Here is a 15,681-nt window from a genome sequence, read left to right on the forward strand (position 1 = left end):
TGCTCTTTGATGGATAATATTCTAAGGACTGTTCGAATATGTTTGTGTGAATGAGAACACTAGATTGTTCGCTTTAATTTTTAGTTCGTTTGATGAAACTCAGCAATTGTCAAATATGATATTTTGCATTTATTATTAATTATTAACGGTTTTCTTAAAACATAGACAAGAAAAGTTTCATTTATAAAGCCAAGGCGGACGCTGATACACCTACAGACATGACTGGGGTTTTAATACTCATGATTTCAGAATCTGATTGACCTTTTGGATTTGAGTTTTGCTTGGAAACTGAATTGGCGTTTGCCATAGAAGTTGCAGAAGAAGAGCTCGAAGATGGATTAGGTCCAGTTGGTATTGGTTTACCTTTACCTTGTTTTGGTGATCCTGATGGAGATGATCCTGAACCTGTGGCATATCCTTTTCCGTTATTGTTTGTGGTGGACTTTGAAGATGAAAATGATTTAGTTACACTATTTGAGGGTCCTTTTGAATTTCCACCAGAGCCAGAATTAGAGCTAGAACCAGAAGCACTTGATCCTGAAGTGGAAGTTGAAGTTGATCCTGAACTAGAACCTGAACCCGATCCAGTGCTTGATTTAGGACCTTTACCTGATTTTGATGCATTATTGTTAGATGATGAAGCAGAAGAGCCAGTGGAAGATTGAGCGGACGAACTTGTATTTCCTTGATTGTTAGTATCTGAACCACTGGTTGATCCTGAAGTGGAAGTTGAACTTGAACCGGAACCAGATCCTGTGGAGGATTTAGGAGCTTTACCTGATTTTGATTTATCACTGGTAGATGATGAAGCAGCAGCAGAACCAGTGGAAGATTGAGCGGCCGAACTTGCATTTCCTTGATTGTTAGAATCTGAGTCACTAGTTGATCCTGAAGTTGAAGTTGATCCTGATCTAGAACCGGAACCCGATCCATTGTTGGATTTAGGAGCTTTACCTGATTTCGATTTATCACTGGTAGATGATGAAGCAGCAGCAGAACTATCGGAAGATTTAGCGGGTAAACTTTTTTTATCGTTAGAGCCTGAATCACTGGATGATCCTGAACTTGAGCTTGAACTTGACTCAGAACCGTTTCTATCGCCAGAATCAGTATTAGCCATAGAGTTAGTCATTGATGTTGCGCTACTAGTACTACTTTTAACTGTTTTCATCATATCCTCAATGGTTGAACCAATCATACTAGTAGGAATCATTCCTAATCCATTATTATCTTCTGTTTCAGTATTGCTCTTACTACTTGATTTCGAGCTAGAACCAGAAACAGAGTTAGAAGAAGAACCAGAATCATCATTATCATTATTAGTACCAGAATTTGAAGCAGAACTAGAACCAGAACTAGATTCAGAAGCAGAGGCAGAACTAGATTCAGTGTCTGAACTTTCTGAACTAGATCCTGAATCAGTCATTGATTTCAAACCATTTTTAACTGTCTTCATCATTTTACCAATAGTTGAACCAATCATTGGAATGACTCCTGATCCATTATTATCTTCTGTCTTTGTCTCACTACCTGATGCTGAGCTAGAATCAGAAATAGACCCAGCCGAAGAACGAGAGTTAGAATCAGAAGCGGAGCTCGAACTAGAACTAGAGCTAGATTGAGTGTCTTCTAATCCATTATTTCCTGTTTTGGTCTTACTAGAATCAGACTCAGAACCAGAATCGGAAGCTGAGCTAGAGCTAGAGCTAGAGCTAGAGCTAGAGCTAGTGCCAGAACCAGAACCAGAACCGGAACCAGTAGTGTCTGAACTAGATCGAGAAACAGACTCAGCTTTAGAATCCGCTGAACTTGTTGCAAATGACATATCCATATCGGGCATAGAAGGCATTTGAGGAACACCTAAACCCATTCGAACCATTGTCATTCGATTAATCATATCTGTAGAATCAGATTTAGACATAGATTTAGATTCAGAACCAGATTCAGAACCAGAACCAGAGGCAGAACCAGAACCAGAGGCAGAACCAGATTCAGAACCAGATTCAGAACCAGATTCAGACTTAGATTGAGATTCAGAACTAGAATCAGAACCAGAGGTAGAAGTAGTACCAGAATCTGCTGCAGAGTTTGATTTAGAAGTAGCGTCTGAGTCAGATTGAGAGTCGGCTTTAGAATCCGCTGAGGTCGTTTGAGATGACATATCCATATCGAGCATAGAAGGCATTTGAGGAACACCTAAACCCATTCGAACCATTGTCATTCGATTATCCATATCTGTAGAATCAGATTTAGACATAGATTTAGATTGTGAACCAGATTCAGAACCAGATTCAGAACCAGATTCAGAACCAGATTCAGAACCAGATTCAGAACCAGATTCAGACTTAGATTGAGATTCAGAACTAGAATCAGAACCAGAGGTAGAAGTAGTACCAGAATCTGCTGCAGAGTTTGATTTAGAAGTAGCGTCTGAGTCAGATTGAGAGTCGGCTTTAGAATCCGCTGAGGTCGTTTGAGATGACATATCCATATCGAGCATAGAAGACATTTGAGGAAAATCTAAATTCATTTTTACCATTGACATTGGACTATTCATATCTGTACTTTCAGATTTAGAATAAGAGTTAGACATAGATTTAGACCCAGATTCAGAATTAGAATCAGAACTGGACATTATGATAGACATCATGGGATTGTTCAAATCCATCATACTTGGATTAGTACCAGTTGAACCAGGTCCTTGTTTACCATCTTCAGAGGAAGCTTCTGACATCAAGTAGCACTTGTTTCTGTTTTGAGAATAACCACCAGCATTGGAAGTAGGCTGTTACCTGGTTGTGAATCGTTATTGGCATTTGATGATGTTAGTGTTTCTGTTGAACCAGAAGAACCATTAGCATCACTAGTACTCGAACTACTGCAGCTCAAGCCGCTGCAGCATCTGAATGTGAGGCGTAGGAATAGTTGAATAGTAATAAAAGTAAAACACTTAAGTTGATTAGTCTTAAAGTCATTTTGTTAATCGTAACTTTTCAATTTCAATGTAATTGAATAGATGAGATGAGATAGTTGACTGATAATTTCTCTTAAATTCTATCGCTTTTTATACCTAAAGAATTCTAGGTGTCGAACTTAATTACAATACTTAATTGTAAATAATATTCTAAATTTAAAGTCTCAATTGCAGCTAAAGAAATATAATTAACCTTTCAATAGCATTTGTGTGTCTGTTTCAATAAGATAGTTCTGATCAATGTCTATTTTGAAGATCATTCGTACACTTTCACATTTGAAAAAGTTTCTCAATACAACTGATTGAAATACAGGGCATAATAACTAAATATCCGGACTCATGACGATTTCTAGAATATTTCTATTAACCTTTCAATAGGATTTTTTTCGACTTTGAGAGACCGCTGAAGATCTGAAGAATTTGAATCTTTTGAAGATCATTCGTACACTTTCACATTTGAAAGGTTAATTATCTAAATTATCGAAGCTATTGATCTAGATAAGCTCTGATAAATATGCTAGTTAGGAACTTTTTCATAAGCCATTGATAACTAGCGGTCTCTCAAAGTCGAAAAAAATCCTATTGAAAGGTTAATAGAAATATTCTAGAAATCGTCATGAGTCCGGATATTTAGTTATTATGCCCTGTATTTCAATCAGTTGTATTGAGAAACTTTTTCAAATGTGAAAGTGTACGAATGATCTTCAAAATAGACATTGATCAGAACTATCTTATTGAAACAGACACACAAATGCTATTGAAAGGTTAATTATATTTCTTTAGCTGCAATTGAGACTTTAAATTTAGAATATTATTTACAATTAAGTATTGTAATTAAGTTCGACACCTAGAATTCTTTAGGTATAAAAAGCGATAGAATTTAAGAGAAATTATCAGTCAACTATCTCATCTCATCTATTCAATTACATTGAAATTGAAAAGTTACGATTAACAAAATGACTTTAAGACTAATCAACTTAAGTGTTTTACTTTTATTACTATTCAACTATTCCTACGCCTCACATTCAGATGCTGCAGCGGCTTCTGGAGCTGCTGCTAGTAGTTCGAGTACTAGTGATGCTAATGGTTCTTCTGGTTCAACAGAAACACTAACATCATCAAATGCCAATAACGATTCACAACCAGGTAACAGCCCAAGTACTTCCAATGCTGGTGGTTATTCTCAAAAAACAGAAACAAGTGCTACTTCGATGTCAGAAGCTTCCTCTGAAGATGGTAAACAAGGACCTGGTTCAACTGGTACTAATCCAAGTATGATGGATTTGAACAATCCCATGATGTCTATCATAATGTCCAGTTCTGATTCTAATTCTGAATCTGGGTCTAAATCTATGTCTAACTCTTATTCTAAATCTGAAAGTACAGATATGAATAGTCCAATGTCAATGGTAAAAATGAATTTAGATTTTCCTCAAATGTCTTCTATGCTCGATATGGATATGTCATCTCAAACGACCTCAGCGGATTCTAAAGCCGACTCTCAATCTGACTCAGACGCTACTTCTAAATCAAACTCTGCAGCAGATTCTGGTACTACTTCTACCTCTGGTTCTGATTCTAGTTCTGAATCTCAATCTAAGTCTGAATCTGGTTCTGAATCTGGTTCTGAATCTGGTTCTGCCTCTGGTTCTGGTTCTGAATCTGGTTCTGAATCTGGTTCTGAATCTGGTTCTGAATCTGGTTCTGAATCTGGTTCTGAATCTGGTTCTGAATCTGGTTCACAATCTAAATCTATGTCTAAATCTGATTCTACAGATATGGATAATCGAATGACAATGGTTCGAATGGGTTTAGGTGTTCCTCAAATGCCTTCTATGCTCGATATGGATATGTCATCTCAAACGACCTCAGCGGATTCTAAAGCCGACTCTCAATCTGACTCAGACGCTACTTCTAAATCAAACTCTGCAGCAGATTCTGGTACTACTTCTACCTCTGGTTCTGATTCTAGTTCTGAATCGCAATCTCAAACTAAGTCTGCCTCTGGTTCTGATTCTAGTTCTGAATCTCAATCTAAGTCTGAATCTGGTTCTGCCTCTGGTTCTGGTTCTGAATCTGGTTCTGAATCTGGTTCTGAATCTGGTTCTAAATCTGTTCTGAATCTGGTTCTAAATCTGGTTCTGAATCTGGTTCTGAATCTAAATCTATGTCTAAATCTGATTCTACAGATATGATTAATCGAATGACAATGGTTCGAATGGGTTTAGGTGTTCCTCAAATGCCTTCTATGCCCGATATGGATATGTCATTTGCAACAAGTTCAGCGGATTCTAAAGCTGAGTCTGTTTCTCGATCTAGTTCAGACACTACTGGTTCCGGTTCTGGTTCTGGTTCTGGCACTAGCTCTAGCTCTAGCTCTAGCTCTAGCTCTAGCTCAGCTTCCGATTCTGGTTCTGAGTCTGATTCTAGTAAGACCAAAACAGGAAATAATGGATTAGAAGACACTCAATCTAGCTCTAGTTCTAGTTCGAGCTCCGCTCTGATTCTAACTCGTTCTTCGGCTGGGTCTATTTCTGATTCTAGCTCAGCATCAGGTAGTGAGACAAAGACAGAAGATAATAATGGATCAGGAGTCATTCCAATGATTGGTTCAACTATTGGTAAAATGATGAAGACAGTTAAAAATGGTTTGAAATCAATGACTGATTCAGGATCTAGTTCAGAAAGTTCAGACACTGAATCTAGTTCTGCCTCTGCTTCTGAATCTAGTTCTGGTTCTAGTTCTGCTTCAAATTCTGGTACTAATAATGATAATGATGATTCTGGTTCTTCTAACTCTGTTTCTGGTTCTAGCTCGAAATCAAGTAGTAAGAGCAATACTGAAACAGAAGATAATAATGGATTAGGAATGATTCCTACTAGTATGATTGGTTCAACCATTGAGGATATGATGAAAACAGTTAAAAGTAGTACTAGTAGCGCAACATCAATGACTAACTCTATGGCTAATACTGATTCTGGCGATAGAAACGGTTCTGAGTCAAGTTCAAGCTCAAGTTCAGGATCATCCAGTGATTCAGGCTCTAACGATAAAAAAAGTTTACCCGCTAAATCTTCCGATAGTTCTGCTGCTGCTTCATCATCTACCAGTGATAAATCGAAATCAGGTAAAGCTCCTAAATCCAACAATGGATCGGGTTCCGGTTCTAGATCAGGATCAACTTCAACTTCAGGATCAACTAGTGACTCAGATTCTAACAATCAAGGAAATGCAAGTTCGGCCGCTCAATCTTCCACTGGTTCTGCTGCTTCATCATCTACCAGTGATAAATCAAAATCAGGTAAATCCTAAATCCTCCACAGGATCTGGTTCCGGTTCAAGTTCAACTTCCACTTCAGGATCAACCAGTGGTTCAGATACTAACAATCAAGGAAATACAAGTTCGTCCGCTCAATCTTCCACTGGCTCTTCTGCTTCATCATCTAACAATAATGCATCAAAATCAGGTAAAGGTCCTAAATCAAGCACTGGATCGGGTTCAGGTTCTAGTTCAGGATCAACTTCAACTTCCACTTCAGGATCAAGTGCTTCTGGTTCTAGCTCTAATTCTGGCTCTGGTGGAAATTCAAAAGGACCCTCAAATAGTGTAACTAAATCATTTTCATCTTCAAAGTCCACCACAAACAATAACGGAAAAGGATATGCCACAGGTTCAGGATCATCTCCATCAGGATCACCAAAACAAGGTAAAGGTAAACCAATACCAACTGGACCTAATCCATCTTCGAGCTCTTCTTCTGCAACTTCTATGGCAAACGCCAATTCAGTTTCCAAGCAAAACTCAAATCCAAAAGGTCAATCAGATTCTGAAATCATGAGTATTAAAACCCCAGTCATGTCTGTAGGTGTATCAGCGTCCGCCTTGGCTTTATAAATGAAACTTTTCTTGTCTATGTTTTAAGAAAACCGTTAATAATTAATAATAAATGCAAAATATCATATTTGACAATTGCTGAGTTTCATCAAACGAACTAAAAATTAAAGCGAACAATCTAGTGTTCTCATTCACAAACATATTCGAACAGTCCTTAGAATATTATCCATCAAAGAGCATCTATTACTCTTCATTTCTTCATTTCTAATTCACATTGAAAAATCATTTAAAACCTTATTGTGTTGGCTTTAACACAATAATTAGTTGGATTTTATCTAATGAATCAATTCATTAATTGTATTTTATTGTCTAAATTTCGATTCGTTATGATTTGATTGAAGTAGTTTAGGTTTTAATTTGAGGTAAAAAACGTAATTTGCTTTTGAAAGAGGATAGAATCAAGAATCAAGATCTTGCTCTTGGTGTACAGTAGTCACCCTGTATTTATGTCTATTGTGGATCATATGATAGATTGAGGTGGTAGCGATTCCCAAGGCAAGACCAACAACAAGAAAGGCCAACGAAATGGAAGTAGCTGCATTAGCCATATCATCATTCGGTGCAAATGCTTCATGATTGGACTCACGTTGTTGAAGTTTCTTTAGTAGTTGAAAATTGTAACAATTTTGCGAGGGGGAAGTTGCAACATTTGGGTTTCCAACCATGTATTGGGTCAACTGACAAGTAGTTTCAAGTCGACCTTTAGGACAAAAGTTGAAAGATTTACAGCTTTCTTCCCGCCTCCAGTTATAACAAAGAGCTGCACATTGCTCCATGTTCAATTTACTCTCACCAGAATGAATTCCGAAACCAGGGTAGTACCAGTGCTACAAACTCTTGTGATTTTTTGCTGTAATAAAAAAGTTGTGATTATCAATAAAATTTACATAACTTTTAGAACACTTTAACTTACGAGTATAAACATTGCAAAAAATGTCATGTCGCACCTTTTTAACTGGGTATGAAGTCTTTGTAAAAGTACATTGATTATTATTGGAACAATATTGAAATGAGAAACATTTAGGGGATTGTGAACATTGAGCGGCACAATCGTCAACTGTCCATGAATAAACACTATCATCATCTGAGATATCGTAAAATTGTTGGTTTGGATTTTTCTGATATTCGAGTAGGAAATTTCTTGAATAGGTTGAACAGTTGTTTGCATACACGGTAGCATTTGGTATAAATAGAGCACTGGAAATGAGACATTCATGAGAATTTCCATTGGAGCAATAAGAAAATGCAACACAGTCAAAATTATTTGGAGTGACACAAGTACGATAACAGTCACCGATACTATGAATAGCCCACTTACTGGGTGAACAGATTTGTCTGTTGAGATGAGTTTTGATGATTTTGAATTTCCATGAAACTTGATTGTTTATGAGAAATCGAAAAAGTATAGTCAAGAACATTGGTTATTCGATATCGATGAGATTTACTTGCAGTTGTACAGTTATCACATTTCAAGGAGATCGGCATGTTATCAAGTCGAAGTGAAGATTTATCAGCAAGTTCAATTTCTTTTGTTAACCGATACTGATTCATTAGAGGAAAATAGTAAAGTTTACAATCAATATTCGAATCAACAGTTTCCTCCAAACTGTTCGGATCTTCAATGTTCAAACAAAGTCCATTCAATGAGGGACAGTAAAGGATCTCTCTGGTAATGGAAGAAGTAAAATAAATTTCAGTTGTCACATTTCAATTGAGTCGCAATTCACTTACTTGAAATAATTTTCTTTCAATTGGGTTTTCAAACATTCATCGATATTTTTAGCAATAATACCCCCAGAGGTCAACTTTGGATTGTCCACTTTGACTTTAGCATCTCGTATCTGAAAAGATTCTGAAAATGGAAACTATTAATTCTTATACTCTCAATGTATAATATATGAAATCAGCCCAAAGTTTCTTGCGTTCATCTTACTCTCAAGAGGTGGCCTTTCGAAAAATTCAACTCTAGCTGAGATCCTATCGATATGGAAATCAAGATAGATTGATCCTATTCGCAGCGGGGATATTTGTTTAGTAAGAACATTTTTGAAACTTTCCTTGAATTCGTAAAAATGATCCTCAGCAAATTGGGTACCAACACTGCACGTGTAACCATTTTCTAATAATAAAAATCAAAACAATTAATCGTAATGAGAATTCAAATTTATGCCAAAAAATCAAATTTTACCTTCACTTCTGATTTCAAAGTTCAATATTACTCTTTGCTCTCGGACGAAACAATCAGATATACTAAATAAGTTCTGATATTGGGCTTTTGTTATCGCTCGTTGGAACTCAGAGATATCTCGTCTCCGCGATTCTGCAACAAAATATTTACCCTAATTGTGGATAATTAGTTAGTGTTATTAAAGAATAAAAAAATTTTTAATATTACCATATTATCCTTTTTGTAAGCAGTTCGAACCATAGCCACAGGAACATAATCAATGGAAGTTGATTCGTAATCATTTGGATTGCTCTGTATAAAAAGATAAATTGTTAGACCATTTGATAAACTAATCAATGTTTCTTCAAACTAGAAGGTGTTTCCATTAATCTGATTGTTTTCTATTCTGATCATATAAACATTAGAGAGAAACAATAATCGCACCAATATTGCCATGTACTGAGTTGTCACAACTTTGTCATATTTAGTGCCCTCAATTTTTCGTCCGTACTCAACTGATTCCCATGTATCAAATATACCACGAGCTCTTGGTTCCTAAAAGTGAAATAGAAGCAAAAACAAAGGGAATTGTCATACCTATTCAAAGGTTGGATGAATTCACTTACATAAATGGTTTTACCAACGTATTTAAATTGCCCATTCATCCAAGTTAGTTCATTGATGTCCAACTGACCACCAATAAGTCCAGGCATATAACTATCGAATGACTTTATTTGACACTTGGAGAGTTTAAAATAGTATGAAACCGCTAGATTAAAATCGCTGATTGTATAATCATCGTCAACACCAATTCGAGTCAATTTTTTATCACCGTCTATATAAACCTAATAAAAAAATAGAGAAATTTCATTGTGATAAGATAATGATGACCTTAATCAGAAAATCATTTACCTCTACATTCAAAATGGTTTTACTACTATTTAGATCTGACGTTAGCGTCTCGGTGAATGTAAAATGAAGTTGACGAGTTGTAAGCTTGGGAAATTCTCGTTCTAATTGGAAATAATCTGGGCATCCAATTCCTGTGATCGGTTGTACTTTGACATCAAGATTCTCATCTATTTGGGTTATACTGAGAATATTAAGAACCAATGATTCGCTAATTCTGTATATAAAACTCGTATTGGGCATATTATAGTAGCCATCAAAGTCTATACGAAATGCATTTTCAATCTCTTTATTAACACCACCTAATATGAAATAAAAGAAGAAGACGAAATGAAACAAATTGATGAAAAATTGTACCACTGATATCGAACTTACTTTTAAAGTAAACTTTTATATTGAGCGATTCATCTAAAATAGTGGTCATTGTACTAATCGAGGTACCATCCATATTTTCATCGATTGTGTTCTGTAAAATAGGTGGATACATTTTTGCATTAAAAAAACAAAAGTCGTGATTAGTGATGGTCAGTGAATGTACAATAGCCTTTTAAAGTTTAATTTCTCTTATTAGTTTACCCATTTTAGTGATTTATCAGAAAGCCGGTAAATGAATGAAGGGCCAGTCAGAAGTATTAAACTTAGTAACGATTGTCGGATACCAGGAATGGAAGTTGACCATAGGTCCTGGTCTTTTGACATTTGGTAACATTCATAGTCTTTTTGTTGAGAAAATAAGCTTGGTTTATATTCTAAAATGATTTGATTCGCTAATCAACTTACCGGAAATAATCAAACGTTTATCATCAACTGAATGATCATAGAAAACATAAAATGATTGTGATTCCCCAGTAACATGAATTTTACCATGAGACTTTGAAGTTCCTGCCATATGTTCAGATATTGACCATTTTCTATTCAGTCCCTCCTAGAATTTAGAAAAAAAATTGTTCAGATTACTTCGCTTTGAACAATTGATTTATATTTTAAACAATTAGATAGCATATTGTATGTTTAATGGGGCATAAACACTTTGATTTAAGAGATTTTATAAAAAGATTTTTAAGCCTTGAAGCTGATCTATTGTAGATTTCTTATAATAAGCAATAAAAGTGAGAATAAAAGTGAAATTAATTGCAAGTTTTTCCAATGTCAATTGATAAGCATCTTGACTATCACATTAAGACAATTTGAAATCTCAAGATGTCAACTTTTTGAAAACATCTAAATAGATTATGATCATGATATTATCCAAGAAACGGGTACTTACTTTATCTGTAAGTGTTGCCTCTATGTGAATATTGGCTTTTGGTGTTTTCATAGGCCGAGAAAAAAGATACCCTATTGAAAAATCAATGAGAAAACAAATTTAATTAAAAAAGATTAATTAGTCCATCGTATCAACAGCTACGAGTTTGGACGAAACGATCCATATACAATTTATACAACTACGGATTTATATTTTTTAAGACATTTCTTCAGCTTGGTTCTCTTTTCAAAGCATTGGCTCATTCATTAACAAAGATTCTATTGATTAGTACAAAGAACTTACCACAATTTGCTATTGGTATGAATTTGATTAACACTATTAATGTGAAAAGGTTAAATTTGACTGAAAACATGATGGAACAGTTAATTTATCGGTTTACAGTTACAATTTCAACAATTGATGAAATGATGATTGATATATAAAAAGCGAAATTATGTTAATTTTCTCTGTCAAAATCATCAAACTTGAAACGAGCAGTAATTAGCCGAGTGTTGGTGACTTATTTTAACTATTACATTACAATTTTAAAAAACAACAATCAAAGGCTTCAAAGAATTAAGAAAAACTTTGAAAATTTATTTACTTATTTAAGAAAAAACAGCAAAAAGAAAGTGTATAATTGTAAATAGTAAATAAAGATTTAGGAAAAATGAAAGAAATACAATTGCCAACGATGACAATCTCGAGGAGGATTGAGAGGAGTGATACAATGATGCCTATTATGATCGCTCTTGATTAGATACATTCAATAGCTGTCGAGTGCACTCAATTACCATTGAATCAGATAAAATGAAACTCAAATGAAGTATAAAGAAACAACAACAATCATAAACAATTATTTAAAAACCCAGTCAACATTTTTGATTCAACATTGAGTCAAAAACAATGTCTCAATTGCATATTGAGTCAATTTTGAGTCAACGAAAAATTGAGTAAAAATTGAGTAAAAAAGTGTTCAAAAGTAGTCATTTTTTACTCAATTGTGTTCAACAGAAAATCAAAATTTAGTCAATTTTGAGTACATGTAGAGTAATTGATGAGTAAAAATTGATTCTAATTTTATTCAATTTTGAGTCAAAGTGCTTTAAATGACAAATTTGACTGAATTGATCGGAGAATTGAGTTCGTTCCGCTGATAAGCGGAAAAAACAATTGTCGTCTACATTAATTGAATCATTATTTGCAAGTTCCAAAGTTGAAAATAGACATATTTCATATTGGCTATTTTCAAAATGGGTTTGAAATTCATAGAAAATACTTTTTTCGCCGACTTGCTCGCGATAGTATTTCCATTTTCTGAACTGATTCAACCAAAAATTTTCTACTCAATCAAATTGAAACTTTTCTACGGTCAGAATAACGATGATAGGAAATTTATCTCATAGAAAGTTTTGCTTTATTCGAAATAATTCAATAAATGTTTTTCAAAAAAGAGTAATAATAATATAATGTCAAGTTCTTTTTATAGATTCGAATATTTTGCTTTTGAATATTTCTCCATCATTAGATTCTGTTTGATTCGAATCAAGGTGTTGGTTTGAGTCAGAATCATCAGAATCATTTCCTATGGAGAATTTAACCTTTTTCTTTGTCTTGGACGAATTCAATGAAGATAGGACTCGAATGATTCGCTGTCTAACTTTATTCAAACTCTCTTCTGTGTAGCTCATTTGTCCACTTTTACGGAAAATGTGATCTAGAAGATAAAAAACGAAAAAGATGATTTGATTAATTTCGAGCGGTGAATTTTTGTCGATTAAACCTACCAAATAATGCATCCAGTCTGGACTGTCCTAATTCTGGATCAAAATCACCTTCAAAAGGCTTTTCGAACTGATTAGAAAATCCAAAAACGAAGCAAAGAGGAAGTTTATTGCTCTTTAGACCTTTTTCAATGACTTGCTTGAACTCATTCAATTCTTCATGAGTATATAACCTCTTGCCTAGTGTAGCGTTTTCATAATAAGATTTTGGAAAGGCCAATCTCGTCAACTGATATGCAAGGCAACAAGGATCTGATCTTGAAAGTTTGATTGCCGTTTCGTACAGATTAAGAGAGTTGCAATTTTCTATGAAAATAAAATTCTAATGAGAAAGAATGAGAATTAATTCATTGAATACAATTATTGAATTTAGTCAACTCACCTTTTAGTATTCTTATACGTTGAATCTGTCGTCAGAATATGATGTAAATTTTGATTCATCGTTTGATATTTCTCATTAAGATAAAAACAATATCCTGAAGTAAATCAATCACCGAGCGTAATATAATTCCACTACTGTCAATGTTGGATAAAATTTCTTTTCTTTTCTCCAAATCTCTGATTTTCTCGAGAATGTTGTTCAAAACGATTCTTTTCGGCTCGTGTTTCTTTCTTGCTTATTGTTTATTCCTCTGATGAACTAGTCAATTCTTGTTGAATCGTTGTTGAAACTTTTCACGCTTTGTTTTGTCAGGAAATTCATTTCACGAGGGCAATTTCGTCCTTCACTTGGGTTTTATCAGAGTCTTTGGTCTCATTAAGAACAGTTGATGGATTTTTTTCTCCACCATGAGATTCTATTCCTAGTAATTTATTCAACTCGTCACTTTCGATTGACACATAATCTGGGAAATCGTTTTCATATACAGCAGGATCGATATTTATTTCCAGTATTTCGCTTGTGTAATTGATAACTTTTTTCAAGTTTCTCCATTCTGCATTATACTTCACATTCTGTTTAAGTTTTTGTAAATGAAATAGATTCTGAAAAGAAAACAAATACATGATTACTTTGAGTCTCTTTCTGATGAATATTTTCAATGAAATTACAACTCACCTGCTAGAGCTATGAACTTGAACGAAATACGCATGTAATTTAGTTTTGTGATGAATTGATTCCCTGCTGATTGCACAATTGATTCGTGATTTGTTATTCCACAATTTTCGACATCTTTTTTATCCACGATTATCAAAATCGGTTGATTTAAATTTTTCCTTTTATGATCGGTGAAATTAGGCAGAATAACAGCATATAATCCGTTTGGGTCCTTTCGAATTGTGTCACAAGTTGGCTGTGAATGATTTATTTTTGCTTCTTACTGATCAAAGTCGGAGATGAAGGAGCAGGAGGAGATTGAGATCGACTGGTTGACTTGGCCTGGGTAGATTGAGCGCCAGAACTTTTTTTAACAATCTTGCGTTGCAACTGTTTTAACACATTTTGACCAGAGGTTTTATAAAAGGAATCAACATTTGGAAATGAACTTGACTTAGTAGACTTTTGCCTTGACTGTGACATTATATGGGAAAATAAATACAAAATTGAATTTGAAAAATTGAACTGAATTGTAAGGAAGGGTAAATACAAGTGTTCACAATTACAAGAGACTCCATTGAGTTTATATCGTCAAATAAACCCAAAGATGAAGAATCTAACCAGTTAAGATTGCATCACAAATGTATAATTGGATAATTTTTCCTGTTTTGAATTGAATCTGATTTGATAATCAATTTAATTTGAGTCTCGAGAGACATCAAATTTTTGATCAAAATAGGGAAAAGAAATAAAAGGGAGATGAAAACAAAGGTAGAAAAAAATAGAAAAATAGAAAAAAATCACATTTGAAAATTGGAGAAATTGAAAAAATTAACCCAAAGAATCAATTTCTCAAAAAAAATGTTGATTATGGCATTTTGTTAATTGACTTTTTTGTCCTTTTAGCCTTTGCAGCTACTTTCTGCATCACTAAGGCAAAGTCTCATCTTCAGAAGATTCATCATCTCTTTACACTTTTTCCAGAGCTTGATTCTTGAAGATTAGAATTGCTTTCAACTTCCTTGTTTTGATTGGCACGAGAAGGTCCAGAAACAGCAGTGTTTTTTGTCACCCTCTTGTTGTAATCCACCTTTGTCGTCATTTTGTTGCTCTCTCTCATCAATTTCTTCCTCTTCCTCTTCTTCTTCCTCTTCTTCTCCATCTTCTTCTCCATCTTCTTCTCCATCTTCTTCTCCATCTTCTTCTCCACCTTCTTCTCCACCTTCTTCTCCATCTTCTTCTCCATCTTCTTCTTCTTCTTCCTCTTCTCCATCCGCAACCTTTCTATCATCTTGAACTTTGTCTTCCTCCTCATCTTGAGGTTCTTCTGAATCTGCTTCGACGAAAACCTTTAGATCTCTAATAGGTTGAACATTTCCCATCAATGGTGATGTTGCGGACACATAAAGTTTCTCTGAATTGGCACCAGGAGAAATGGAACTTTGTTGAGTATCTTCATTTTGTTGTATCGGCGTTCCAATCATGGGTGAAAAGAGAGAAATAATGGAATCTTGATCGCTAGATTTTGCTTTTGTGCTAGGAGATTCTTTCGGAACTTTCTGTGTTTCGGGAATAATAGCTTGAGTTAATGGAATCTCGATTCGTTTCTTTTTCCATAGCGGTCCAGTTGAAACTGGACTTTTAGCTCTTTTTTGACGATCGGGTAACG

At 34.7% G+C, this 15,681-nt stretch overlaps 5 protein-coding genes across 6 annotated transcripts; 2 read left to right on the forward strand and 3 right to left on the reverse strand.

The window, feature by feature from the left end:
• Nucleotides 1–114: 114 nt before the first annotated feature.
• LOC128394619 (serine-rich adhesin for platelets-like) lies at nucleotides 115–2,728 on the reverse strand. 2 transcript variants are annotated; one of them, XM_053354965.1, is made up of 2 exons: nucleotides 2,395–2,728; nucleotides 115–2,235 (listed from the first exon to the last, which is right to left on the reverse strand). In XM_053354965.1, the coding sequence occupies exons 1-2, from the start codon at nucleotides 2,669–2,671 to the stop codon at nucleotides 182–184; spliced, it is 2,331 nt and encodes a 776-aa protein (XP_053210940.1). In that variant the 5' UTR covers nucleotides 2,672–2,728; the 3' UTR covers nucleotides 115–181. The 2 variants fall into 2 exon arrangements, with proteins under 2 accessions (XP_053210940.1, XP_053210939.1); XM_053354964.1 differs by having other exon boundaries at nucleotides 115–1,714; nucleotides 1,745–2,728.
• A 1,130-nt stretch (nucleotides 2,729–3,858) lies between these two features.
• LOC128394676 (clumping factor A-like) lies at nucleotides 3,859–5,439 on the forward strand. Its single transcript, XM_053355029.1, has 2 exons — nucleotides 3,859–4,525; nucleotides 4,751–5,439. Exons 1-2 carry the CDS (start codon nucleotides 3,931–3,933, stop codon nucleotides 5,167–5,169), a joined length of 1,014 nt encoding a protein of 337 aa, XP_053211004.1. The 5' UTR covers nucleotides 3,859–3,930; the 3' UTR covers nucleotides 5,170–5,439.
• On the forward strand, nucleotides 5,184–6,937 carry LOC128394867 (uncharacterized protein DDB_G0271670-like). Its single transcript, XM_053355237.1, has one exon. It carries the CDS (start codon nucleotides 5,184–5,186, stop codon nucleotides 6,285–6,287), a length of 1,104 nt encoding a protein of 367 aa, XP_053211212.1. The 3' UTR covers nucleotides 6,288–6,937.
• On the reverse strand, nucleotides 6,387–6,833 carry LOC128394868 (nucleolar protein 3-like). Its single transcript, XM_053355238.1, has 2 exons — nucleotides 6,825–6,833; nucleotides 6,387–6,776 (listed from the first exon to the last, which is right to left on the reverse strand). Exons 1-2 carry the CDS (start codon nucleotides 6,831–6,833, stop codon nucleotides 6,387–6,389), a joined length of 399 nt encoding a protein of 132 aa, XP_053211213.1.
• Nucleotides 6,938–7,153: 216 nt separating the features above from the next.
• Nucleotides 7,154–11,910, reverse strand: LOC128394869 (uncharacterized). Its single transcript, XM_053355239.1, is given in 15 exon segments — nucleotides 7,154–7,697; nucleotides 7,758–8,222; nucleotides 8,224–8,536; nucleotides 8,602–8,722; nucleotides 8,804–8,989; nucleotides 9,059–9,209; nucleotides 9,266–9,349; nucleotides 9,482–9,592; nucleotides 9,664–9,882; nucleotides 9,950–10,248; nucleotides 10,322–10,412; nucleotides 10,523–10,662; nucleotides 10,727–10,871; nucleotides 11,214–11,284; nucleotides 11,496–11,910. Coding segments are annotated over 15 exon segments (2,895 nt in total). The 5' UTR covers nucleotides 11,566–11,910; the 3' UTR covers nucleotides 7,154–7,268.
• Nucleotides 11,911–15,681: the final 3,771 nt, after the last annotated feature.

The sequence above is a fragment of the Panonychus citri genome, unplaced genomic scaffold (genome assembly GCF_014898815.1).
Source record: "Panonychus citri isolate SS breed McGregor unplaced genomic scaffold, ASM1489881v1 Contig00140, whole genome shotgun sequence".
In the NCBI taxonomy this organism is placed as follows: domain Eukaryota; kingdom Metazoa; phylum Arthropoda; class Arachnida; order Trombidiformes; family Tetranychidae; genus Panonychus; species Panonychus citri.

Bases quoted from the DNA above. Each gene is read 5' to 3' on its own strand.
- LOC128394619 (XM_053354964.1), bottom strand. From the start codon at position 2,671: ATGATGGATTTGAACAATCCCATGATGTCTATCATAATGTCCAGTTCT. The intron at 1,715-1,744 runs GGTTCTGGTTCT...AGCTCTAGCTCT, and splicing joins ACACTACTGGTTCCGGTTCT to AGCTCTAGCTCTAGCTCTAG.
- LOC128394676 (XM_053355029.1), top strand. From the start codon at position 3,931: ATGACTTTAAGACTAATCAACTTAAGTGTTTTACTTTTATTACTATTC. The intron at 4,526-4,750 runs GTACTACTTCTA...CTGATTCTACAG, and splicing joins AAACTCTGCAGCAGATTCTG to ATATGGATAATCGAATGACA.
- LOC128394867 (XM_053355237.1), top strand. From the start codon at position 5,184: ATGGTTCGAATGGGTTTAGGTGTTCCTCAAATGCCTTCTATGCCCGAT.